This window comes from Convolutriloba macropyga, chromosome 15, assembly GCF_964194025.1.
Source record: "Convolutriloba macropyga chromosome 15, txConMacr16.3, whole genome shotgun sequence".
Classification (NCBI taxonomy): domain Eukaryota; kingdom Metazoa; phylum Xenacoelomorpha; order Acoela; family Convolutidae; genus Convolutriloba; species Convolutriloba macropyga.
The window spans coordinates 36843527-36871121 of record NC_134482.1 but is presented as its reverse complement, the minus strand read 5'-3'; the positions used below and the strand labels follow the sequence as shown (position 1 = coordinate 36871121).

Below are 27595 nucleotides of genomic sequence, written 5' to 3'. Positions count from 1 at the left end.
AAAGATATTTGTTCTCGTTTCCCCTCCAAGGAAACGGACTTGGGAAGGGAAAATCGAAAATTGGGGGTAATTAATATACGTCAGCTAAGTTTCTCTCTCGACGCTGAGTTTTATCTTTTTCTGTGGGTTACGAGGGTCGTAAAAGTAGGGGGGTATTACAGACAGAAAAATTGGAAATTGTAAAAACTGACATAGATATCATGATTTATTGACAAATAAGATAAATAGTGGCTGAAAACAAGCTTAAGTTATCTTTTCATGCTCTGGAGCGTGAAATTAAAAGCGCACGCACGTTTTAGTATCATATAGTCTCAAAAGTTAAATATTGGTTACTTATTACGTCAATTACAAAAATCAGTCATAACTTTCTTGAAAAGTCATAGAATTAGAAACGTTAATTTTATAGCGAGGTAAAAATGCTTTATAGATCATTTGTCAAAAATCAGAAAATTGATTCAAAATATGTTGTCATTAAAAGACTTCAAGATAGGCAAACTTTAATAAGACAAAGAATGAAAAAGAAAACTGTTTGAGCTTTTCTCGTAATTGAAATTCTAAAGAAAACTATTGAACCCGGCTGGAAAGCAACCAGCACTTCGCAGGGGATGGATATTTATCTTGCAAGTTTCAACATTTTGCAAGAGGACGCTAATTTTGCGTTATGAACAACAGTATTTTTTATAGCAAACATTTTTCGAAGTATTCCAGAAAGCATTCAAGCAACGTAAGCGCTTTATTGCATAGTTTTATTTTTCTTTTAATTTAAATTTGAAAAAAAAATGTTTTCCGAAACAATAACCATCATTGACTTTTTAGCTCGAATCTTTATGTACTATAGAAAAATTAGCTGATGTTTTATAATTCTATATAAGCATCTTTATCTCAAAAGTTAAGCATCTAATTGGTTTTCCAATTTCAAAAGTTTATATATTGCTAAATTCTAAGTAGGGTTACATTTTAATTAGGCTTTACAAAATAATGAAAAATCTTAATTGTTTTTTTTTATTTTACCTCAACAGCCTCATGGAAAAAAATCAAATTTTAGGCCTTATGCTTTGTCTAGATATAAGGGTAGTACAAGCAAAAAATTTCGTGGCTGAATCTGAACTCGCGTAATTGCCTGTTTTGATGCTTATATTGTGTTTCCATATATATATATATATAAATATCACAAACTCGTCATCAAGTGAAGCTTTGCACTACTGACTTTATTCAGTTTTGCTGCTCGTGATTGGCTGTTCGTTTCGTTTCATTTTCTTTAACATGTCCGCAGCTCCAACCATTTTTTAAAAATTCAAGCAACAAATGCAAAACGAGACATTAAAAAATCTGCTGAGCATTTTTCCACATTTTTTCGGGCGTTATATTACCCATGAAACATAAAATAGGACCCAGTTTTCATGTGTGTAGATTTCTGGTTTGTCAGTATTTTTTGTGTAACTGAGATCACGTTATCTAAAAAATCCATAATCAACCATAAACAACAGGTGAGAGAAGTCCCACACGTCTGAACATAAGCTATGACTAAAATTTATTTCATGATCTTTCATGTTTTTATTGATAGGACCATTTATGTTAATGTATACTGAAAATGTAAAGGTTTATCAGATTTCTCTTAGGATTGGATGGGCTCGATTGTCGTTTTCGGTTCTCTCAATGGCTATTCCTTGACTATTTAAAGTTTTTTGTTTTTTTTTCGGATGCTCTTTAAATGATAACCTTCAAGCATCATGAAAAAAGGAAAAATTTTTGTCAATATGCGCAACATTAATAATCAAGTTTGATACGGAGAAAACAAACGTCAAATCTAGAGATTAAGGTTTGCAGACATAAACTGAAATTTTTTAGGTTTGCAGACATAAACAGAAGTTTTTGAGTTGATGCTTTAGATGCTTTTTGCTTGACTCGATTTCTATTGTGCCAGATGAAATGATATCAATCTAGCATTAGCGTCATTCAAAAATGCGGAGAGAAATATGTCAAACAAAAAGCAAACAAAATTAACTTTTATGCCTCTTTGCCAATTTAGTTCTTCTCGTGCAGTTTAGAAATTCAGAACTTTTTGTATGCAAATCGTTGAAATAAAAGAGCTGGCTCATTAAGTTTCCTTTTAACTCGATACGAGATTGGTTAATATTAGACAAAAAATTGAAATAAAATGAATCCTAATCAATGTGAATTATAAAGATTGGGAAAAACATCAGAAGTTTAAGTAAATTCACTGTAGTCAAAAAGTTAAGTAATTTGTTAGATATGCTATTTTTCCCTAAAGCAAGAAACAACGAACCAGTGAAAAATAAATCAAATCTTTCCTATTATACCGCCATCGAAAGCATAAATAACAATTATGAATAGTTGAGGTTTGGGAATGGGGCTACAAGTTATATGACCATTAATCTACGGGCTTAATGGAGAAGTCAAAGAAAGCAATATCAAAAAAATTTTTGCTTTTCATTGCAATACAGAATTGAAAAATGATCTTTTCTTACATTTGTTCAAATCTTGAGAAAAACATTATTTGTGAATTGTTGTGGTCATAAGCGGACAACTTAATTACAAAAATTTTCTAATGAGAAAAGTATTTCAGTTTCTTTTTCTACTAAAAAAAATTTAATCGAGAAAGCCTTGGAATGAATACCATTTTTCTAGTAAACAATTAATGGAGCGCATTTTTTATGTTTTACAGGTTTCCAACGGACTTAACATCTTCAAAAACATTAAATGACAATTGCTGTCTATATGCTTCAGCTCAAAGAGAAAATTTGCTTTATATATATATATATATATATATATATATATATATATATATATGTGTGTGTGTGTGTGTGTGTGTGTATGTGTGTTTGTGTGTGTGGCCATTTGACAAAAGAGCTTTAAATCTATAAATTTTTGGACAAATGTTTCTTCTCCCATGCTGACAACGTACTGTATATTGTGATATCCTGTTACCTCCCACATTGAAATATAAACGAAAGGAGCATTGGTTCGATTATTGTGAATTAGAAAACTATTGATTGTATGAAAATAGATTCAAAAATTCTATACGAGACAAATTATTCAAAAGTTGGACGAGAAAATTTTTTTCTGTTGGAGTGTGTTTGTGATTTTTGTATGTTCGGATAAAACTTCCTTCTCTGATTATACAGATTCTCTAATTCAGTAAATTTTTTTTGTAATAAATTTTGGTGTTTAAAACTTTTTTATCAGACACTTATTGAAAAGTAAAATTTCTACCCTACTTCTCGAAAATTAATGAAATTTACCAAGTGCAGGACTAGAAATGCAAATTTTTACTTAATTTTGGCTTTATCTGAAATAAAACTTAAATTGATTTTTATATATTTGCAAGTCGTCCTCGATTTCTCTAGCGCAAGTTAGACAAAACTAAAAATGCTTTTTTGAAGATGAATTCTCTAAGAGCGTGGTGCTTTTAAATTAGTTTCGTCATTTTCAAGTAAAAAGAAAGTGACAGGCGAAAAACGGTTAAATTATTGTAGTATCAAAATTGTCGTAGTATTTCAAAAAATGAGCATTCAAAGCATAAAATAGATAGAGCAAAAATAGAAAACAATTGATTGCTTTTTGTTATAAAATAAGACTTTTTGACATTAGGATGACAATTGACACCAATATTCGATTGACAATAAAATGAAGTCGATCAAAAAATCCATTTATGGGCTCAAATAGCATAGAATAGATTGAATTTAACCATTTGAGATTAAATGAAGAAGAAACGGAAATCTAAAGCTAATGGCCATCAAAAATTGAATCGAAATACTAAACCCAAAAATATCTCATTTATTTCCCAAGCGGGTAAAAATGAAGATAAGGAACAAAATTTAGACTAATTTTTATCAAAATTTTTCCCAATTGTTGATAAAAACGGGGAGGCTTCTGTCTAGCAACGATGTCTACTACCTGCTTCAATCTAGTTCAACATTGAGTAATATCTAAATGTAAAATTGCACTAAATATTCCTTTATTTTAATAATTTTCCGGGGAAGACTTAGTTATGAAGAAGTTAATATTGGTAATAACAAATTGCACGGTTAAAATAGATCTTCAGTTTGTGGTTAAAGGCGGACAAATTACTAAGTCTAGGTAAATGTTGGTATTAACTATGACATTTAAAATAGCTTCTTTGTTTTTTTTGGGAATCAAATAAACAAAAATAAAGCAACAAATAACAAAAAATACTGCAGTGAAAACAACCGATTGGTTGCTGATGTGTTTATTTGTTTGTTTGTTTGTTTGTTACTTTAGTTTGTTTTCTTCATTATTTTTAATATTTCTCTTCCTCTAGTTTCTTCTCTTTCCTGTTTCTACCATTCCCCCTCTTACCATAACTAGAGGTAGTAATGATGGCCAAACCGTTCAATAAGTATAATAGATTTCTAAGACGAATAAAAAAGCTACAAAAATTTGAGCTGTTATCAGTACAGAAAGAATTGATTTCTCAAAAAAAGACAATTTCATCTTTATAACATGGGTTTTAACATCGGTTTGAGTTGAGGTTGTTATTTAAATTGGAAACAGCCAAATATGACAACCTTTTAATTACGAATACGGTGTTATTAGAATAAGAAATAGTAAAAGTAATAAAAAGTAATAGTAAAAAAGAAAAAAATTCTGACACAGAATTGTAAATTTTCTTGAAAAAGCAATTTTTTGTCTCAATTTTGTTATAAGCGGATTTGTGAATAGTAAAGCTAAAATGCTAAAAATAAAGCTTTAAATTGAAGGTCGTTTTCGGACAATTAAGACGTCACCCTGCTGGTTATTCATAAAAGTATTGATGAAATATTTGTTCAAGCTCTGACGCAAAAAGAGAAAATGAACAAATTATAAAATGGAGATAGATAGATAATGGGGATTGGCTAATGAAAGAAACCCGCGACTGCTAGAGAGGTATGAATGGGTTAAATACAACACAGAGACACGTAGCTATGGGAAAAAGGGGGGCCGGGCTGAACAAATAATGAATCTTTCCCAACAAGCTAATAAAAACTCAAAATGTCACAGGGAAAGCTTTTTGTTAATGACCACGGCGCCAAACTGGGCTTTTGTCTTTACCCCCTCGTAACTAGATTATGTCATAACTACTCACTTTTGTAAGGGTTCTCTTAAGACATAACTAGAACACGCATTATTACCATGAAAACAGGAGGGTGAACAATAAATGGAATCAAAATGAACAAAAAATTGAAACGGAAGCAAAATCGCTTTCTTAATTAAGGAAACCAACGTCATACCCCTCTTATAACAACAAATTATTTGTTTTTGGTTCATAATTGCACCTTTTCTCATTAAAAATACTACTTAATTCTTTGTATTGCTTCATAAAACTGAAGTAGGCTTTCAATTAGTAGTACAAAAAAAACTCTCAACCGATATGAATAGCAGTTCAGTACTTTAAAGGAAAAATAGTTCAGAAAATGAGGGAAAAAGGATATGAAAATAATATAGAAGCATCAAAAAACGGTTCTTATTTTTATAAGTGATATATAAATAATGAGGCAAAGAGCTAAAAAAGTAACTCAATTTGGACTGAAATGTCAAATGTCACCTATTAAATTTTAGCAATTAACTGGAGATTAAATTTTCAGCTAATTTCCAAGATATCATTAACAAATCTTTTAAGCACCAGGGCAAAAAACAATTAAGAAGAGAGTTATCAAATGAAGAAAGGAGGCTCACACTCAGTGAATCAAAATTTTGAAGGACTTGCAAGAGTCTTTGTCTCTGGGTGAAACTTAAGATTCCTGATCAGGAATTAGATGACCTGGAACCCTTGGAACTTCTCGTCATGATCTTGTTGTTCCAACATTTTTTCAAAAATGGAGATATATATGGGGCTGGCTCTTTTTTGAGTCAAATTTTCACTTTTTGTTTAAGCACAGTAGAGATAAAAAAGAAAGCCACCATATTGTAGCCCTCACGATGTATTTTTGATTTATATAGAAAAATTACCAAAATTTTGAAAAAGGGTCACTCTCTAAAATTTGAAGGAAAAATTGAACAGGAAAAAAAGCACTTTTCAATCGGGGGGGGGGGGGGTGCGGACACAGACCGCCGTTAAAATTTCAAGACTAAAAATTAACAATATTAAAAACTACTTTACGAAAGTTTCCATCAAAAAAACAATTAGTTTATTTTTTTCTCAAAATTTAATTTAAGAAACCTTTTTAACGGTCTGTATGTATTCTGCTGGTTATAAAATGAAGTAAGAAAATTGTTTTCATCAAAATACTATTTAAAAATCCAAGGCAATTAAATATTTGCTTTTTTCAAAAATCAACTTCGAAAATGAGAAACAAGGCAGGAAAATTGTATTCTGTTCAAATTTCCAGAACTGTTTTAAGCAAAAAATTCTTCTTTCTCACAGAAAGCTAACCATTGAAATATTCTCAAAAAATAAGAGACGTAAAAGTCTAATTTCATGGAATGGGCATCAAATGAATCATAAACGTAACCGAAAAGTAAAGATCGAAATCTTTTCTTATTTTTTGACTTGTATTCTTTATATTGCAAAGCAGATCGTTCGCACTAATGTCCTCCAGAAAAATGAATAACAGAGGATTTTGAGAGTTAGAAGAGAATTTTGTTTTAAATCGCCAGGTTGAAAATTTTTTTTACAAATGTAATACATATTTTTTCTGAAGATTATAAGAATCTTATATTTTAATTTCCGTTGTTTTGAAGTTGCTCTTCGAATTGATCTTTTCGGGTTTTTAGGTGTTAAGTATATTAAAAAGTCAAAAAACGTTCAAGTGTGGAACTCCTGATATGTCTAACAGTTTTTCTTTTGAAAGAGGAATAAGAAATTTTCTTTTCAATTCAGTTAACAAATAATGTTAAAATTTCTTTCAAACAACTCTTACTTAAAACAGTGAAAGGGCCATTTCCTAAGTATAACCGACAACCAATGTTTCTTAGGGTTATTAGGTGACAATCTTTAGGAACAGCTTTAAACTTTTTTGAGTGCAAAATCTGTCGCAAATTTTAAAGTATTAGAAAAAATGTTAGTAGTTGCTACAAAGTGCGGTTTTAAGTATAACACCGCTAATATCAACATCAAAATTTGTATTAAAAAATCTAGCTTGCAACAGACTCATCTGTTCGCAGAAAAAAAAGAAAAAAAGTCTTGGTCGATTATGCTCGTGAAACATTAAAACATCAAAATAATCCGAACATTTACAAAAGTTTTGTTTCAAACATCATTGTCAATTTCACGTTTAACGATAAAATTACCTCAAGAAGTTTAGACGTAAACTTCCAAAAACAACCAATCTAGACCAAACTGCATTGTAACCAGACTTCGCTATAACACAGATGTCACAGAAGAATTATTAATAAAGCTCCTCTTTCTGGTGACGATGTTTGTGTTTGTGTGAGTATGTGTGTGTGCGTCCTTGTCTGGGTGTACTTATGTGTGTGTGTGTTCGTGTGTTTGAAATGCGTTGGATGTGAGTGTAACATATACAAAGAAAAAGAGAGTAAGTGTCCGAGAAACCGTTCATTTAACTGTTAGACACAAATGGAGGCAGAGAACAAAAACTGTCAGAAATCCTACGAAATTAGAAAAACAACTTGATTTTGGCTACAAGTTGTGGCTTAAAATATGTCATAGGGGAATAGTCTGTGGTTTCTTCTTTATCTGGTAAAACGTCTACAAGATTTTGAAAGAAGTAGTTGTACCAATATGCTCATTAAACATCAAAATTAACAAAATTTTTCCAAAAGCTCCCAAAAGTTCAATTAAAATTTTTATGTCATTTTCACCACTACCAATAAAACTGCCTCAGGAAGTCCATACTATTTTGCTTCGAGAAGGAATCATAACTTAGACGATCGTTGATGAACATTGACTCAAATCAGATGTCAAAATGAAATTTTATAATTGTTTTTTTTTAGGTCTTGATTTGTATTTGTGTTTGTGTATGTGTATACGGGTTTGTGTGCGTAAACGTTCCTGTGTGCATTTCTGTGAAATCTTTGGTGTCTGCGTTTAATAGAAATAGAGAAATAGAGAGCTAGTTTGAGAGTGTTGATTCCTATGAATGTTAAATAAAGTATAGGCAGAGTTCAAAAACATGAAACAAGAAAATTGAAAAAAATTGCTTAATTTTTGTTACAAAGTGCGAGCATAACTATATCCCAAATTGAAATTTTCTAATTTTAAATTGCAGCGCATCTGCATGTGTTTTATAAGACAGCACGTCTGTGAGATTGTAAACGATTTTTTTCCAATTACACTCATGAAATATCGAAATTGACGAAATTTTTCGAAAAATTTCAAAAAGTTTTGGCAGTTACAAGTTTAGTGTTAAAATTAAATTTATAGATACCCTTGTTTCGGAATATCAGCGCGTAGATTTTTTTTAAAAAAAGACAGCAGACTTAAATGAACAATGACAAACTTGAGTATTAACCTATCGCCAAATACAAAATTGTAAAAATTTTTATTTTGGTGTTGGCGTTTTTGTGTAAAATGTGATGTGTGTATCTGTGTGGGTGTGTGTGTGTGTTTGTTTGTTGGTTTGTACGCTTTTCCTGTGTCTATCTGTTTCAAAGAGTAATACCCTTATCTTTCTAGAATGCGTCGAAGAATTTTCGTTTTCGTCTGCCGAAAAGAAGTGGCTTATTTTTTGGTTGAAATATTTTGAAAAAGTGCAAATAATTTTTTCCATTGCATATAAGTTGCTTTCAGATAACCATAATGGTTTTTCTGACAAATTTTAAAAAATGTTTTTGCAACCTTGTGTGGCATATTGGAGCATTTTGTGCTAAGCACAGACTTGAATGAGCGGTCTTGCTAAATAGATAATGAGATATAAATTTAACTTCTTGCAACTCTTGCTAAGTTCTTTTTTCTGTTGCATTAGACAGACAACCATAACAAACAAAACAATTTTTTAGAAAATATAACGCCTCTATGGTTCCCACATTTTTCGTTGAATGTTTCAAACTATATGCCAGCCCAACTTTTTTGTCCGGACAATTTCCGAATTTTTTGAGGGCATTAAAGACAAGCGCATGTGGTATTGCTTTAAAACTCAGCCTATGGATTTCAACAGTTCGTAGAAATGAAAAAATTAGTTTCTTAGGAAAAAACTTCAGACTTCTTTGGAGCCTTACAGGGCCTTTCGAATAATTTAGCTGTTTTTGGCCTATTTTTGATAATTTTGCGTCATTTTTGGTTTGAAAATAAGAGCCGAACACCTGAATCTTATAATTTTTGAAAACAAATGATTAATAATTTTTTTGACGACTCTGTTTCACTTTGATAATTTTTTTATTCATTCAGCATTTCCATTGTTTCCATTTGTTCAAAGTTTCTATGAGCGAGCTATGGCTAGTTTAACAATGATATTTATCTTGAGAAACATTTGCTGTTTTTTTATTCTATTCAGTGTCTGCAAAAAAATGAAAAACAAACAACACAATTAATTTATTTTTTAAAAAACGGGACACTTTTGCATTATCTTTACAAAAAATTCTCTTCTTTGGCTAGTATTTTTTAATAGCGTACAATTAACACTCCACGTAAGCAATCAAATCCAAATATGGGAATTTTCTTTTCTTCGCACAGAGTCATCCGAGATGTATTAATTTAATTTAAATGCAAACATATCGAAAAATGACCTATCGCGATGCATGAATAGTCGGTACCATGGAAAGATCAAAGTCTTCACACTTTGACATGTTTTTTTGACGATTTCAATTTTAGTTTCACAATAAAAGTTTACTATTCACTGGGCTAAATATTACGTTTTCTTAAAAATTTGGCTTTTCAGCGGAAACCTTTTTGAATTTTTACCAAAAAATGATGATTAAACTTAATTCAACGGATACACGTTGTAACGGCTGCTCTCCTATCAAAGTCAAGGAAAACTTTACACCGCCCAGTTCGTTTCAGCGGTTTCAAATCTGTCCGGATATTGTGTTTTTGCAGTTAACTTTTGTGAACTGTATTATCCGCTATACCGTAGAATACCGTTGCATTACTTGTTGCACAATTACTCCTGATAACTAATCGCTCAGCTTTGCTGAATAAGAAACTTGTTTCGCTCAAGAAAGTGTGCTTCAATACGCACTGTATGTCAGTTTAATATGACCAAAATTGCAAATTTCAACTGATTTTTGGTAGTTTTTCAAGCTCCTTTTATGCTGCTAGTCACGTGGATTTACATGTCAAATTCAACTGTTGATTGGTTGTAGATAATGATGTCGACAGAATGTGAACATTTTTCCATAACGTCACTTTTTCAGTGTAAATTTGATGTCATGGGAAATTTGTTAACCATGTAGAAGTTTTGTCAAATATTCTGTATCAATAACAGGTTGATTCGCAATCCAATCGCAAAGAATCTGATGCAATACTGTTAAGTCGTAGTATTGTTTTGCTGGTGGTTGAGGTAGTTCGAGTTTGAGTTATAGTTTGAATTCATGAATGACGATTGTGTACTAAAAATAGTTGCTAAATATAAATGTTGAACAAAGTGAACAAATCCGTTTGGCTTCGATAGAATGTAACATTAAATTTCGCTTGTCACACTATTCTAGCTTTAAGGCTTGAAATGGCCTTGAAGCGCTATTCAATTTGATTTCTGAGTTTTTAAGCTCAGCCGCAATATCGCCGGCCCTGTTTTCCATCGCGAAAACATCTTTTCCAGTTAGTACTGGGGCGAGCTTCACTACTGGTCTCTTGTACACTCCGTCGTTCGTTCGAACTATAGCTGATCGAATCACACCGTCAGACCCATCGATGGTCTCCGTAACTCGACCTAGGTTGTAATATCCACGCTTATCACTATCTTCGATCAACCAAACGAGATCGCCTTCTTTGAGGGTTTCGTTCGCCGTAGATCGCCATTTTTGCCGATTATTCAGAGTTGGCAGATATTCTTTACGAAATCTGTCCCATATGAGATTTGCATAGGCTTGAGTTTGTCGAAAGAGCTTTCGATGATCGACAAATTCCTCCGCGCATGGTAGGTAGGGTAAGCAAACGTTCTTGTTGCCAAGCAAGAAGTGATTGGGGGTCAATGCTTCTAAGTCATTAACATTTGAACTGACTGGAGTTAACGGTCTTGCGTTCAACGTCTGCTCAACAATACACATCGTTGTTGAAAGAACGTCCTCGGTGACTGATCTGTTCCCCAACACTGCATACATTGCTTTCTTGCAACTTCTCACCAACCGCTCCCATACTCCTCCAAAGTGAGGTGCTGCGGGGGGTTGAACTACCATCTGATCCCTTGTTGAATTAGATGTTCTTCGATCCCTTCTTTGTTCCATGCCGCAACGTACTCTGCAAACTCTCTTTCAGCTCCAACAAAATTTGTCCCATTGTCGCTGATGATCGTCTTCGGTTTGCCTCTTCGAGCAATAAATCTCATTATTGCATTGAGACAACTATCTGTGTCCAACTTGGATACCACTTCTATATGCACCGCTCTCATAGTCAGACATGTGAAAAGACAACACCATCGTTTTTCATTTCTTCGCCCAATCTTCACAATGAAAGGGCCAAAGTAGTCAACTCCAACATTTGTAAAAGCTGTAGAAGCATCTAACCGTTCTTCGGGTAGACCTGCCATTACTGGTGCTATCGTTTGTGCTCTGCCCTTTCTGCAGGTTACACACTTGTTCTTGATTGATCGCAAGGCATTTCGTATGCCTAGGATCCACATCTTCTGCTGAACAATGTTTCTTACATGCTCAGTGCCTTCATGTTGATTGTTCTTGTGCTCGTTTCGCAAAAATAGTTCAACTGCATGATGTTTCCAATGTAGCAATATTGGATGCTTCGCATCGAAGTCCAATTGGCTCTTGCCTATTCTGCCTTTGGCTCGAATAAGTCCTTCTTCATCTAGGAAGGGTGAGAATTGTAAGATTTTGCTGCCTTTTGGAATTTCCTTTTCAGCTTTGAGAGATTTCATCTCTTCACCAAACTGTTCTTGCTGTAGTACCTTGAAGATTGTTGCTTTTGCTTTTTCTCTTTCTTCAATGTTGACCACGAGTGTCGCTGGTCTGTGTTTGTTCAATGCTCGCTGTACGTATGCCACTGTATTTACTAGTCTGTTGAAGTTACTGAATCGTTCCCACTGGATAACAGCTTTCTTCTCTTCAGCCTGTATTATGAATGCTGATAAGGGTATATTCTCTTCATCTGATGCAAAGATTAGGTTCACTTGCTCTGGCCATTCACTTTCTGGTCGTTTCAACCAGGCCGGCCCAGTGAGCCACTCACTTCTCTTGAGTTCTTCAATGTTGATTGCTCTCGTGCCAATGTCAGCTGAGTTGTTGATACCGCTCACATGTTTCCACTGCGAAACATCGGTTGTATCTAGTATCTCAGCCACTCGATTGGCCACAAACACTTGTTGTTTACGATGGGAACTGTGTATCCACTGCAATACGGCAGTTGAGGCTGACCAAAAACTGCAACTATTTATCTTCATTTCATGTTCCTTGACTATCTGTTCTTTCAACCTCGCTGCCATGACTGCCGCTTGCAATTCCAGTCGGGGTATTGAAAGATGCCTCATCGGTGCCACTCTGCATTTTCCAATAACAAATGCTAAGTCAGCTGAGTATTCTTTTGGTTGTGAACGTAGATAGGCCACTGCACACATCGTGTCTTCAGATGCGTCAGCAAACACATGAAGTTCGGTTTTATCCCTCTCTCTGTTGGAGTATCTTCTATCGATGCTGGTTTCAGCCACTATTGGAAGCTGTTCTTTCCATCTCAGGAACTCTTCCTCTTCACTGGGCTCCTTTTCGTTGTCCCAATGTTGTCCATTCTTAGTCCAGATGCCTTTCAGAAGTCGTCTCATGTGAACACTGAACGGAGCAAACAATCCGATCGGGTCGAATACTGAAGATACCAGTGACAGAATCTTCCTCTGGGTTATAGGGGTTTCCACTTCCTTGTTGGTACCTCTACACACTTGAAGGCTGTCATCAGTAACGGTCCATTGTAGTCCTAGCACCGAGGATCCTTCCGTATTGGGTTCCACTTCGACTTGCTTTGTGTTGCTGATTGACTTCAAGTCTTCTGGGATTGCTTTGGTAATTGCATCGTTGTTGCTTATCCACTTCTTCAATCCAAATCCATGTCGTGAGAGAAGAGGTTGTAGTTGATTGAAGACTTCAATTGCTTCTTCAGGGGTTTCTACTGATTTGATGAAATCATCCATGTAGAAGTTGTTTTGTATTGCCTTGGTTGCTATTGGATACTCTTCTTCGTTGTCCAGTCCCACTCGCTTGAGAGCATAGTTCGCGCAAGTTGGAGAACTCTTAGCTCCAAATACGTGACGCTGATTTTCGTATATCTGAACAGGTTCGTTAGTTCTTGGACGCCATAAAAACCTCAAGCAACTTCTATCCTGTTCGGGAACTTGCACTTGTAGAAACATCGATTCGATGTCGGCTGTTAGGGCTATTGATCCTTCACGGAATCTGAATATTGTTCCAATCAAGCCGTGTAGCAGATCAGGTCCTGCTAGTAGCTTATCGTTTAGGCATATGTCTTTGTACTTTGATGCGGCATTGCAAACACGTCTTACTTTGCCAGGCTTGTTCGGGTTTAGCACTGGATGGTGGGGCAAATACCATTCTTTCCCGAATGTGCCTTTCACTTCGGACTCGTCCAATATCTTTACGAATCCTTTTTCTACATCTGTATCTATTGACTGTTGATACAAATTCTTCAGGTTTGGGTCTCTTGGGAATCTTCGCTCCAGTGAGTAAAGCTGACCCAAGGCAGAGCTGTAGTTGTTCGGTAGGTTTGGCTCTCGTTCACTCCACAGCATTCCCACTTCGTACCGCTCGCCTGTGAACTTTGTCGTACTCTCTAGCATCTTTTGTGCCTGCAGTTCCTTTTTTGACTGACTGACGACGTTGATTTTGGAAGCATAGGTTTCTATGTCCCACCAGGTTTGGATATTCTCTGCCACTTTCACATCTTCAGTGAAGGCGAAATGACAAACATTTTGTCTTCTTTTGCCCGTCATGGGTCCACTGACTACCCATCCTAGCTCTGTTAGAACGGCGAAAGGTTCACTTCGTGTTCCTATCTTATAGTCCAATTGGCGTTGTAGCTCATAAGCATCTTGACCAAGGATGATGCCAACTTCCATCAAGTTGAAGCTTTTGTTGGGTAAAACACTCAAGTGGTTGAAGCTTTGCTTCAGCTTGTTGTAGTTGTAGTTTGTGTTTCCCAAGGAGATTGACGGGTGTGCAAACGCTTCGATTGAATGCACCTTTGAATGTAATCCCTTTATTTTGAGAGGAACTCTTTCTGTCTTCAGATCTTTCGTTCCGTATATGCCAGCTATGTTGAGCGTCACACCGGTGCCTTGGGCCCGTAACTTCTCTTGCACACTTTGATCGATGAATGAAACCGTTGATCCACTATCGAGGAAAGCATATGTGTTCAGTCTGTTGCCACCGCTCTGTATTGAGACAGGAACTATCTGAAGAAAGCTAGTAACTTCGTTACTCTGGTTGATTGTTGCTGCGCTTACGTTGACCGCGTGATTGCCCTCGTCCATTTGGTTTTCTGAGTGTAGCAATCGGTTGTGCTTCTTGATGCATCCATTGATGCCGCACGCATTGACTTTACAATCTTTGATTGCATGTCCTTTGCCTAGACATCCGTAACATAAGCGTTGCTTTCTCACTGCTGCGTACCGATCATTCACACTCATATTCCAGAATAGTGGACAGTTCCATATTTTATGAGTGCCATCAGCTAGTGGACAGTGATCACTTTGCGTTTGCTTCGTTTCTTTCACGTTGGAACTTGCACTGAAGTTCGACGTTTTCGAGAACCGTTTGTCTCTATTTGTGTTTCTTCGGTCTTCTTCTCTTCGCTCTCCCTTGAAAGCTGAAAACCCTTCGTGCACGAATGCTATCCTAGATAGCCACTTTTCAAACATAATCAGATCAGGCCAATCTTCATCTTTATCATCAACATAGAACCACCACTTCTCTTTGAGAACTTGGGGTAGTTTATCTACTGCCGTATTGAGTGTCGAGCTTGATTGCAGATCGCCAATCTGCTTGTACTCTTTGAGCACATTCACAAAGTTCGAAACAATAACTGAGAAACAGATCAGACCTGTTGAGTCGTGAGGTTTCACCTGACTTGCTTTGCGGAGACTCTCCAGTTGTGCATCAATGATCACATGAGGCCTTCCAAATTTCCTCTCCAGAATGCTCCATGCAGCACCATAGAACTGTCCAGAATAGCCCATTCCAGAGATTGCTGACCTTGCTTTGCCTGTCAGCAGAGTCTTCAGATGGCTCATCTTCTCTGAGTCTGGTATTGGTCGTTGATCCACTGTAGCAATGAACATACTAGACCTCTCCGGCCATTCGAGAGGGTTTCCGTCGAAGTTGTTCAACTTCAGCTTTGGTAGGTTACTGCTACCTGCGTACCCAATGTTTTGTTGTAGTCGACCAGCTCTGGGGGAAACGTCCCGGTCTTCAACACTTGAGGAACGGTCTCGTGAACTGCGATATCGGGAGAAGTGACTTTGCCTGTTCACTTCAGGGGTCACTTCGAAGCGAGCTGTTGATCGATCTGGTGTTAGAAGGTTGTCGATTCTGCTGGCCCAGTCAGAGACATCTCTTTTCTTGGGGGTCCAGTTGAAAGGTGATTTGTCTCGAGCACCAGTTGATTGGGAACGGGAACGAGCATCATCGTTCTCTAATGCTGTTCTCTTCACTTTGCGCTCTAGCTCACGCTCTTCCTCCAGCAGTTGATGCTTGGTTTCCAGTTCCTTCATTTGCATTTCCAGCTCTAGCCTCCTTCGCTCAAACCGTGCTTGTTCGAGTCGCATCTTGGTTTCGAATTCGATATCGAATTTCTTCATCCTTTCCTCGCACCTTTGCTTTGCTGAAGATGTTTCCGAAGCATTCTCCGTCTCTTGGCCGCTTGCTGTTGCTCCATTTTGTACTGTTTGAGCAACTGGGTTGTCTGTTTGGTAGTTGTTGCTCTCGCTGTCGTTCACTGCTTGGGTTGCGTTGCTTTGCTCTGCATTCATTTCTGGTTGCGTGCCTTTGCTTATATATGTAAGCCAATGATAGTCCAAACTTGCTTTGCACTTCCTTGCTTCTTTCAGATGTTCTTCTACGAAATTTGTTTGGTAGGGCACAAGCTTGTTTCGACGCTGCAGTTGCTTGGGTATTTCTTCTTCTAGGAGGTGGACAGTCTGTTGATAGAGGACCTTTAGTTTGTTGGGTCGATCTGAATCTTCAATAATATTGTAGCCAATCCCTGTTTTGGTGTTGACTTCTTCTAATAAATCTTGGAACTTCTTGTCGTACCGTTGTGCTGTTGATTGAAGCTCCTCTCTGCTGATTGTGTTAGGATTGCCTGATTGCCTTTTGCTTTGCTTGCTCCTTTTAAGTGAGGTTAGTTCTTCAACGTAAATTGTGAAGTGCACTCGGAACTTTCGCTCTGCCTCACCGGCGTTGAGCTGTTGATTTGTTTGATTCTCTTTGGGGGGTGCCTTCGGCGCTCTCTTCATCAGATTGGACAGCAGTTTGCCTTCCACTGTCCGGGTCGGCGGACCAAATGTAACGGCTGCTCTCCTATCAAAGTCAAGGAAAACTTTACACCGCCCAGTTCGTTTCAGCGGTTTCAAATCTGTCCGGATATTGTGTTTTTGCAGTTAACTTTTGTGAACTGTATTATCCGCTATACCGTAGAATACCGTTGCATTACTTGTTGCACAATTACTCCTGATAACTAATCGCTCAGCTTTGCTGAATAACAAACTTGTTTCGCTCAAGAAAATGTGCTTCAATACGCACTGTATGTCAGTTTAATATGACCAAAATTGCAAATTTCAACTGATTTTTGGTAGTTTTTCAAGCTCCTTTTATGCTGCTAGTCACGTGGATTTACATGTCAAATTCAACTGTTGATTGGTTGTAGATAATGATGTCGACAGAATGTGAACATTTTTCCATAACGTCACTTTTTCAGTGTAAATTTGATGTCATGGGAAATTTGTTAACCATGTAGAAGTTTTGTCGAATATTCTGTATCAATAACAGGTTGATTCGCAATCCAATCGCAAAGAATCTGATGCAATACTGTTAAGTCGTAGTATTGTTTTGCTGGTGGTTGAGGTAGTTCGAGTTTGAGTTATAGTTTGAATTCATGAATGACGATTGTGTACTAATAATAGTTGCTAAATATAAATGTTGAACAAAGTGAACAAATCCGTTTGGCTTCGATAGAATGTAACATTAAATTTCGCTTGTCACACTATTCTAGCTTTAAGGCTTGAAATGGCCTTGAAGCGCTATTCAATTTGATTTCTGAGTTGTTAAGCTCAGCCGCAATACACGTCCAATTTTACCACCAATAGTTTAAAAGAACTTCACAGCAAAAAACATTACGGCAATAAAAATTTTGAAAAAAGAAGCTGTGACATTACTACTCACTACCTTTGGCAATATCAACTTTTTACTGTTGTCGGTCTTCCAAACCTAAAAACGATTCAGCTTGAACAATTCTATCCCTGGGTTGAACAAATCCAAATTAAAGATTCATGTTATTGGCTCAAATAAAGTTAAACTGTTATCGAATAACAAAAAAGTAACTGTTATAAAATATTTCTTAATGTTGTGCAATTAGCATAAAAAATTTTTGACAAAACAAATTTTTCATTTGAACGTTTTTGTCAATTATATTTTTTCGATTATTCCTGTTGCTTCAATTTTTCCAAAATCTCTTGGCATATTTTCAACGAAATTTGAGATAAAAATACATTTTTTTCATCACGTTCAGGTAAATTTTACTGAGTACTTTGATTTTCTTCCTCAAAAGTAAACATATGAACTGTAATTTTATTTGATAAACTAAATAAGTATGGTTACATCAAAACAAAATGTCAATATATATTGGTAACGCATCCCTTTCAAAACCTAACACGCTATTTTTACCATAATACCATAAAAACATACCAAACGAGGTAAGTTCAATCTATCAAAGTCATTTAGAAATATAGTTATTTATGCTCCTCGAAACTGCGAGCATAAAAACGATATTTTTTTCAAAATTTTCTCTCTTTGGCAGAACAATATTAGAACAAAATAAACAGCTACTATCAACATAAAGCAAACTAATCTCAAAAAGATTGGGGAAATTTGGAGAGAAGGCATTCCAACCAACTCGTTAAGAAACAGTGCTTTGATACTTTGAGAGTCGCTGAAATTATCAAAAAGAGCAAGAAAAGTAATTGCAATAAAAAACTGGACACTATAAGAAAACTTTCTGCAAATTTTTCTCCTAGCAAACTTAGATAAACAAATCTGATCTGATATTTTTTTCACGACAAATGTTTCATATCCACGTAAAAGCTGCTAATAAAGAAATGTATCAAAAATCCTTCATTTAAACTAACTTCATCAGACAAGCCTTCCCATGAAACTGCTGGCCACTCGTTTGCCAACAAAGTAATTGGTTGTGACTTCTAACTAATTGGAGGAGCTCGGATACTGCGATTATATTCCTACAATTACGGTAAGAAACACTAAGTAAAAATTTTTAATAAATGAAAAGTTACAATTAAGTTGCCTGGATCTCTCAATTATAGCAGAGAACTGAAAAACAAAGGAAGGAATTAATTTTTGAAATGTGAAATACGATCTTTCTTTGCCCTGGTAGAGCACAGTGGAGACGAGTTTCAATCTTCTCTTTATGAAATAATCTTTTCTCCTAACTCACTAAGTCCAGAATAAAATAGCCGTCATAAAACTCAATTCCACGATTTGAAAGTGAGACAAAGAGAATGTTTTTTAACCAAAATTATACAAAAAAGATTTTTTTAAAATGTACTGGGTCTGCTTTTGGCATAATAGTGTTCATAGTTCTCATATCTGTAGATTTGTAATTTCTAAAAACTCAAATTTATTTCAAGTGGTCATATTGATGTCCGCAAGGATCAGAATCAAATGAAAGAAAGTCAAACTGGTTACCAGATTAATGAGTATGATCGAAATGTTTTTTTCTTGTGCTCACTTGAGTTGTAAACCATACCTTTATTTGTTTAATTAAGAAACGCTTCATTTGGGAATAGAAAAATCCTATGCAAACTTGGAGAAACATTTTTTTCTCAACCAGCAATAAACTACTCTGTAGCCAAAAGAGTTCTGATAGAAAACGATATCTTTTTTGGTCCATATACCCACTTTCATTACAATCTGTTTTTATTCTACAGCCGTTAGCATCAAATAATGTTGAGTGCACCACCCTCATTTCTTAAAAAAATTGTAAGTTTTCAATCTCCTTCATAATCATACTTCTCATAATATGAATATTTTCAATTAAAATCCCTATAACCTTTAAACTGATATCATTTCAACCTCTTCAAAAATTGCTCAAAAGTAAACATTATAAGTTTCGGTAAAGTCTGATCATTTATTGAATTTTTTTTATAAAGATTTTTTTTAAATGCTCGCTAAAAAATAAACCTCTGAAAAAGATTCATCGGAGGTCTTTGAAAAATCTTTGAGAAGATATCTTAGATGGCAAATTCTCCATTAAAGATACAAAAACTCTTTGTATTGGATCAACCACAATGAAAACGAATGCGAATGAAGACCTGTCCAGAGCTAGAAAACAATGCCAAATGAAAATTTTTAGGTGACGCTGAAAACCATCCATATGCTAATTTTCAGTAATAATACAAGATCACTAATTCCATAAAGATCAATCAATTTTTAATTATGTAAATTTTTGTTCTTTTTAGTTACAAGCAGCTAAAAAAATGGGCAATATGTTATTTTACCAAACAACATAACCTGTTTACGAGAAGACTTAGAAAAGAGCTGATTACAGTATATTAACCGAGAAGTTGACAGAAAAAAATATTGAGCTTTTTCCGTAAGCTGTGAAGTCCTTATAATCGTTGAAAGGATTAGATGTCCGAAAAAATATAACCTATACGTGAGAAACTCACGTGCAGCCATCAACATATTCTGTGATGCAGTTATTTTCAATTTAAAATTTTATGTTTTTAATTTTCCCTGAATAAAAATATCATCAGTAGCTTAATAAAAACAAAATCAATTCGAAGAGCAAGCAAGCAATCACACAAATAGGTAAAGCTGGCACTTTTTTCGCAGCAATTACAATAAAACATGTGAAATAATATAGCAAGTTTACAGGATGCCTAGCAGAAGCTTATTTATCAATAGAGATTACTATTCAACAACAACTTTAGAAAAAATCTGCACAAAAGAAAACTGTATAATTATGTTGGTAAGAGGTAAAAGGCGAAATTTAAAAATTGAGAAGATCTTTTCGTTTGTCTCAAATTGGTCTCAAAGATTCTAAAAGGAACAAAAAATTAAAAAATTGTTATTTTTATCACATATATCAACGAAGATCAGGTTTAAATTTCAATTGATGTCTGAAATTTGAATTTCATGACAAAATCTTACTCATTACTTCCTACTTGCCTCAATGCCTCATCGGTAAGATCTCATTTAATATTCGTAAGGTAATGTTTCTGAGTTTTCTTCCCATGCAGTTAAACTTCAAAACTGATTTATTGGACTTAAACGGGTAAACTACTTCGTTTAATGGTAAAACGTTCATAATTTCAGTAGATTATAGCAGTTTGGAAATAAATGGTCATTCGTGCTAAAAACGAAAATTGAACTCTAATTTTATAAATGGAATCAACAGACTGTTTTTTTCCAATATCTGGATCAGTTTTGTAAAATTTTGGGCAGAGCGAGAGCAAATATTATCTTGCGATAATTCAAACTGTATTCACTTCAATTTCATTTTAGTTGCAATAATAAGAGTTTTAGCTGCTTCACTTAAACCCGAGAAAAAAATCTGTGCTCGAGAAAATTAACTGGAGATTATCACTGTCCTTCACAATGGATGATATTATCGTCTCAGATAGACCAGAAACGAGAAAACGCCTAATTGATAATTGAGTGAGGATAACGTTCACGGTGGCGGTCAAGAAAGCCGATAGGCAAGCCAGCCAAATTTTGAAAATGTGGCCAAGTAAGCCGAAAAAATTTAGGATAACCGTATTTTAAGTTGCACTGGGTGGGCCGGTGGGCACGCTTCGCGCGCGTCGCGGCTTCGTCACGCTAACCAGCCTGCGGTTTCCGGATTACATTCTACAGCGGATAAGAGGTATGGCCATCGACCCACCAGCTTTTCAAAGATTGACGTATTTTTGTTTCTTCGGTGCATTGGAGTACATTATGCACAAAAGCACTATGCACAGTGTTGATTGTAACGGTTAACAATGTATTAATTTTGATATATTACATAACTATTACATAACTTTCGACTTGCTTTTATTTCTGTTTACTTTTACTTCGGCTTACTTTGCGTTCGCCAAAGTCCAGCACAATGCAAATTCGGAATTAGTTCTTACTCGCATACCCGGTTGGAGATATTTTCCAGAACGTTGTGAGAATACGCTGAAATGCGCTTGTTTATCAAGATCTTAAGCGCAAATACCTTACATAATAATGCGGTTAAATGAGTTGAAACTTTGCAAGGAATGCGCTGAAAACCGCGGAAATTAAAAAAATAGAGTTGCATGAGAATCTAACACTGCTCTATGGTTTCTTACCCATCACTTAATCCACTGCGCCATTGATTGTTGAATTCTGGCATTTAATGCCTTTTTTATTAAGAATTAATATCGCGAGAAATGCGCTGAGATTGTGTAAGAAATGCGCCGAAAAATCAGCAAAATTGTTACTTAATTACGGCGCATTTCAGCGCTTTTCAGCGCATTTCTTACAAAACTATAATAGTTAATGTAAAACCAATTTAAATGGTACGAAATTCAGGAATTGGTGCCATAAAGCGTTGAAATCTATTTCGTTTATTTGAGAAATCCGCTGAAACTTGAATGGATTTGTTGCAAAGTTTCAGCGCATTTCAGCCTATTATTATGTAAGAATTTTGTGCTGAAAATTTTGAAAAATCAGTGCATTTCAGCAAAATTTAGCGCATTTCAGCGCATTCAGTTCATTTCTTATATAATTTTAGCACATCCCGGGTCGAGAAAAAAACGCAAAAATATGTAATATAAGCGGTGAAAAATTAGTTTTTTCACCGCAAATTTCGTACGTAATTTAGCGGTGAAATGCGGTGAATACGGTGAAATTATGTAAGTGCACCGCTAGACTAAGCGGTGATCTTACAAAAATTCACCGCAATTCACCGCTAAAACATGTAATTTCACCGCCCTTACAAGGGTCCAAACCTCTCACCTCCTACATGTCATCCACTTCTTCCACTGCGCCATCTATCACTAAAATCTATTATTTTTTGTTTGAATATAAATCGAATTCACTCTACTTTCTGCAAAACATGCGCGGTGAATTTTTGTAAGATTTGCAATTTTTAGCGGTGAAATTACAAATTTTAGCGGTGAAATGTGGTGAATTTTTGTAAGTTCACCGCTTACTCTAGTGATGAAATTACATAAATTCACCGCTTAGAAAAAAGTGTCAAAAAGATGTAAGATTAAGGGGTAGTTTTAGTGGGAAGGCAAATCTAACAATTCCTCTCACACTCACCATTAATGTCACCGCATTCTTTGCTGATCTCAAACATCTGTAACAATTTTTTCTAAGCGGTGAATTTATGTAAGTTCACCACTAAGTGGAGCGGTGAATTTATGTAATTTCACCGCATTCACCGCTTATTTTACATAATTTGGACCTTATTTTCGAAGCGGTGAATTTATGTAATTTCACCGCTAAATTCAGCGGTGAAATTATGTAATTTCAGCGCTACTAGACGATAAAGTTTTTTTCACCGCATTCACCGCTTGATTTATATGTAATTTCACAGCATTCACCGCTTATCTTACAAAAATGTCCGCATCAACCGCATATCTTACATAATTTTGCGTTGAATGGCGGTGACACCTCAACCCGGGATTCAGCGGATTTCTATAATCCCGGGTCGAGGTTTGGCGGTGAGTTTTCGTAAGAAATGCGGTGAAATGCGGTGAAAAAAAAATATTTTTCACCGCGTATTTCTTACATCTTTTAGCGGTGAATGCGGTGACTCGCGTTGAATTATTTGTTTTCACCGCGTTTTCAGTATTCTTACAAAAAAGACTCGACCCCTCACTGGATCGAACCTCTGACCTCCTGCATGCCTTCCACTGCTTAGTCCACTGCGCCAAGTTTCACTAACAGCTTTGGAATTTCTTGTGAAATTAAATCAGATTGAGTAAACTTTGGAAATCATATGCGGCGAATTTTTGTTAGAAATGCGGTGAAATGTGGTGAATTATTTTATTTCACCGCTTTCACCGCGTTCACCGCATTTCTTACATTATTTTGCCACAAAAGTTGATACGGTAACTTTTTGTAAGAAATGCGGTGAATTTTGCGGTGAATTTTTGTAAGAAATGCGGTGAATTTTGCGGTGAAGTTTTGTAAGAAATGCGGTGAAATGCGGTGAATTATTTTATTTCACCGCATTCACCGCAATCACCGCATTTCTTACAAAATTTCACCGCATTCACCGCATTTCTTACAAAAATTTACCCAAAAACCTCAACCCGGGATGCTTAGAGTGGGCGCTGACATCTGAACTCGGGTATTATGACCATTAAAAATGGCAGTAGAATTAGAGTTTAACCTATTGGTTGGCTAGTTGAAGCATTTTAGTGTGAAAAGATAGTTCTACTATGAGTTGTAAATGCTCTGGAATTTGATCTGCAAATTGCATCCACCTCCATTCACCGGATTTCTGCCATCATTTCCCTGTGATACCTCAACCCGGATGATAATTTTTGGAAAATGGAATGATGAAATCTGCTCGAATAAAAAGTGAAGCAAGAATTGAAAAGAAATTTTAATCTCTCAATTTTATTTGTCTCTTACTTGAGTCCTGATATCCGTTTGGGTTTCTTTTCACCTCAGTCTCCGATTTGCTCACGTCCAGCTGGGGTGTTTTGCCCGCACCGCCAATCGGGTTCTCTTCGGCCACCACCTCCACCTCCTCTCGTACAAGGGCTGGACCCTGTTGGCTCATCAAGTTTCCCTCTTCATCGCCTATTGTGACGTCACTTGTGGTGTTGCTCGTATCCCTACAGAGAAAAAAATGGAATGAGTTAATTATTGGTGAAGATGTAAAAATACATCGCACCATTTATGGAAATTATGAACTCTTTTTGAAAAAGGAGTTAGTATTTTTTTAACGTATAAGAATTCGTCTACGTTAAAAAATACTAACTCTTTTTTCAAAAAGTGCCTATGTCCAAACTTTCGTGCGTTCAAAGTTGTCCATGTCCAGACCAAAAGATGGTAAAGATCAATGTGGTAAAATAAACGAAAGAGCTTTCAGTTTTTTTAGTTATATAAATAATGGTCAAAAATGGTTATTTCGTTCGTTTCTCATTTCCAATATTTAAGGATGCATGTTTTTTCGTTCTGCAGCCATTTGCAAAAAATGATAAATATTATTCCTCTATGAACAACTATTAGAAAAAATTCAGCTAGAGAACTATTTTATGTTAGAGAACTATTTACTAAAATAAGTTTCTTTTGAAAATCTAATGCACCATAATAGCAGACTCAAATATCTGATACTAGCTATGTAGTTCTCAATAGTCACCAGATGAAATTCGTGGCAACTAAATTAGTGATTGCAACGTTAGCTACTTTCTTTTAACAACTGAGCGTTTGTGAAATTGAAACAAATTTACGATTGGCAAGGAATGAAATCGTTGGCTTCTGCAGTGCAAAAAATAAGGTTTGGAATAGTCAAAAGTTGCGATATCGTTTAGCTTCTGATAACTTCCTTTCTTCAAGTTTGTAAAAAAGTTATTTATATATGAGGAAATTTTCTTGCATTTGTTGCCATTTGATTAAAAAGATTTCGACAGTTTCTCACCTTTCAAACGAAACATGCATACCTCACCCACCTCTAAAAATGCCAATTTTTGAACAAAGAGCATATTGTATTGATCAGTAATCAATACAATATGCTCTTTGTTCAAAAATTGAACAAACCGTAGGTTTCCATCTTAAAATTGAATATAATGACAATACCTAAAAGGAAAATATAACTTTGGCACTTGTTTAACATAATCCAAACGTACCAAATTTTCCGTAAATAGAAAAAAAACTGAACATAAAACTGTTTCTACGGTTTAAAGTTAATGGTGATACAATGGAAAGAACAAAGAAGATGAACAATTTTTGTTGTACACTGCAACAATCTTAACACTGCAATAATCTTAAAACCAAATACAGTAATGATGTAGAAGAACGTTTTTGCCTTATTTCTGTAAATAAAAGCAAGCCTATCTTAAAAAAACAACAGTCCCTTTCTTTCAATAAACAAGCATCGTTATTTTCTCATGCTTTAAAACAGATCAAAGAGTTCTAATTTTAATATAGAGCAGTGATACGAAAGCAAAAAATGTGAGGGAATTAATTGTTTCCTTATACGGCTTAAATCATACTGCGGAGTCACATTGCCAGAATTAGATAACAATCTTGATTCTTTCCTTCTAAAAAAATTTTGCCAAAACTTGGCACCGAGGACAAACAAAAGAGAAAACATGGCAGGACAAACCTTCAAATACAATGCAAAGAATTCAATTAATTAATTTTCCCGAAAATTTTCCAGCATCATCATACTATGACAGTTAACATCAACAAAAACTTGATCCTCTAAGCTCAAAAACAAACCGGAAAACAATAAAAATCTTAAAAACAAAATAAAAATTTTATTTTCCAAAGCTTGAAGTTTTGAAGACAATTAGAAAGAGCAACATTCGTCGAAAATATTTTGACTCTGCGCCCTAAGAATTGTTGCAGAATACAGTACTTATGTGGTAATTATAAATAGATAATGCAAAAAAGGCCAAAAAAACAGAAATTTGGGAAAAAATCAGAATATTTTTGAGTAGTAGTGGCGTTAAACAGAGAAGAAAAACAACATTACATACGAAAATCTTTGTTCAGAGCAAAAAGTAACACTTCAGAAGAAATACAACAACCATATTCATATCCGCTGGATAAAAAAGGGGTAAAAAGAACAACAAATGATGGAAAGATTCATAAACTCACCAATATCCTTTAAACAATGAGTGATATCTGTTTTTGAGACTGAACGACAAGACCATAACGAAGGCAACAAATACAGGTAAGACAAAAAGCCAAACATGATGAAGGGGGTTTAAAAGTAATAAAACCAACACTATTAACTCAAGAAATTTGATAGATTTTTTTGGGTCTCGTTAGCAATTGATAACACCTGTAATTATGAGATTTAGGTGCTAGACAACTTAAATAAATAATACAATTTTTCAAACACGAAAAAAAAATTGTGTTGAAAAAATTTTGTGACAAAGTCTTAGAAACCATTAGCTTCCAATCAAAACAATTAACTCGGCCAAATTAAGCGTTATTAGCAACAGATAAGCTCGGTCACTTAAGAGATTGAGTGATGAGGCATGCAACAAAAATTGTTTTTGTTGTTTTTTTTTTCAACAACCAGTCGCTCACACCTCTTTAAATGTATTGTGAATAAAATCACACATCAAACATACCTGCACGTTAGCTTTCTCTGAGAATTTAGAGTGACTAAATTCACTAATCTAGCAGGAAACATTGGAATCATTGACAAGCAAAAATGGAAAATAGTGTGAACTGATTCTAAGCAAATGACAGCGCACAAATACACACCAATCCCTTTGGATGTAAAAAGAAAGCTTTTATAAACAGGAACATTTAACAAGATAGTTCTGTGCAGATCAGTAAGACTTCATTTTTTCACTGAAAACAGTTAGATCTTAGGTCAAGAAACAAGGGAGCCATCGTTTTGTTTTCCATAGAAAACTTTGTTTCTCTTTCTTAGTATATATATATATATATATATATATATATAATATATTATATATATATATATTATATATATATATATATATATATATATATATATATATAATATAAATAAAATAGTTACCTTTTTTGTAAGTCTGAGAACTGCTTCACAAGTAGTATTCAAAAGTTGTTATTAAACGATCAGTGATTGACTTCCTTCTAGTTTATAGACATTTGAGAACAGGTTTCGTTTTCAATACCTCCTTTCCAAAAAAGTAATTAGCTTTAAACTTTGCATTACGAAGGGACTGATCGTTCCGCTCGATGGTATATAGTCAAAAATTGTCAATGATTGACCTTTTACAAATTTGAAATGGTTAGTCCTGTCTCGTAGGGTTGCGACAACCACTTAGTATAGCATATAACTATATGCTCAACTTGTTTTTTTCGACAAATTTTCCTTAAGTATGGTAGAATGTTTAACAATAATCTTATTGGTTTTATTCCTGTTAACTTTTTTAATGATTAATCTGACAAATTTTGGCTAATGTTGTTGCAACAGTTTTTTTGTTAATGAAAGATTGCACCAAGTACAATTCGTAGAGAAATTGGCTGAATTCTCTCATATGTGCAGATATATAATCTTCTAAAACTTGTTTTGAAAAGCTAAATAGGGCTCTATTAATTCTTTTTACTAAATTTTACTGTTTCTTCCATTAACTTACCT

At 35.0% G+C, this 27595-nt stretch overlaps 1 protein-coding gene across 1 annotated transcript in view; it reads right to left on the bottom strand.

Annotated features, from left to right (window-relative positions):
- The window catches only part of LOC142354174 (synaptotagmin-1-like), an 81362-nt gene that overhangs the window by 28796 nt on the left and 24971 nt on the right, over positions 1–27595 (bottom strand). The window contains exon 3 of the mRNA XM_075406434.1: positions 23917–24122. Within this exon, the coding sequence (XP_075262549.1) occupies positions 23917–24122 (206 nt within the window). The remainder of the gene's footprint in view (positions 1–23916; positions 24123–27595) is intronic.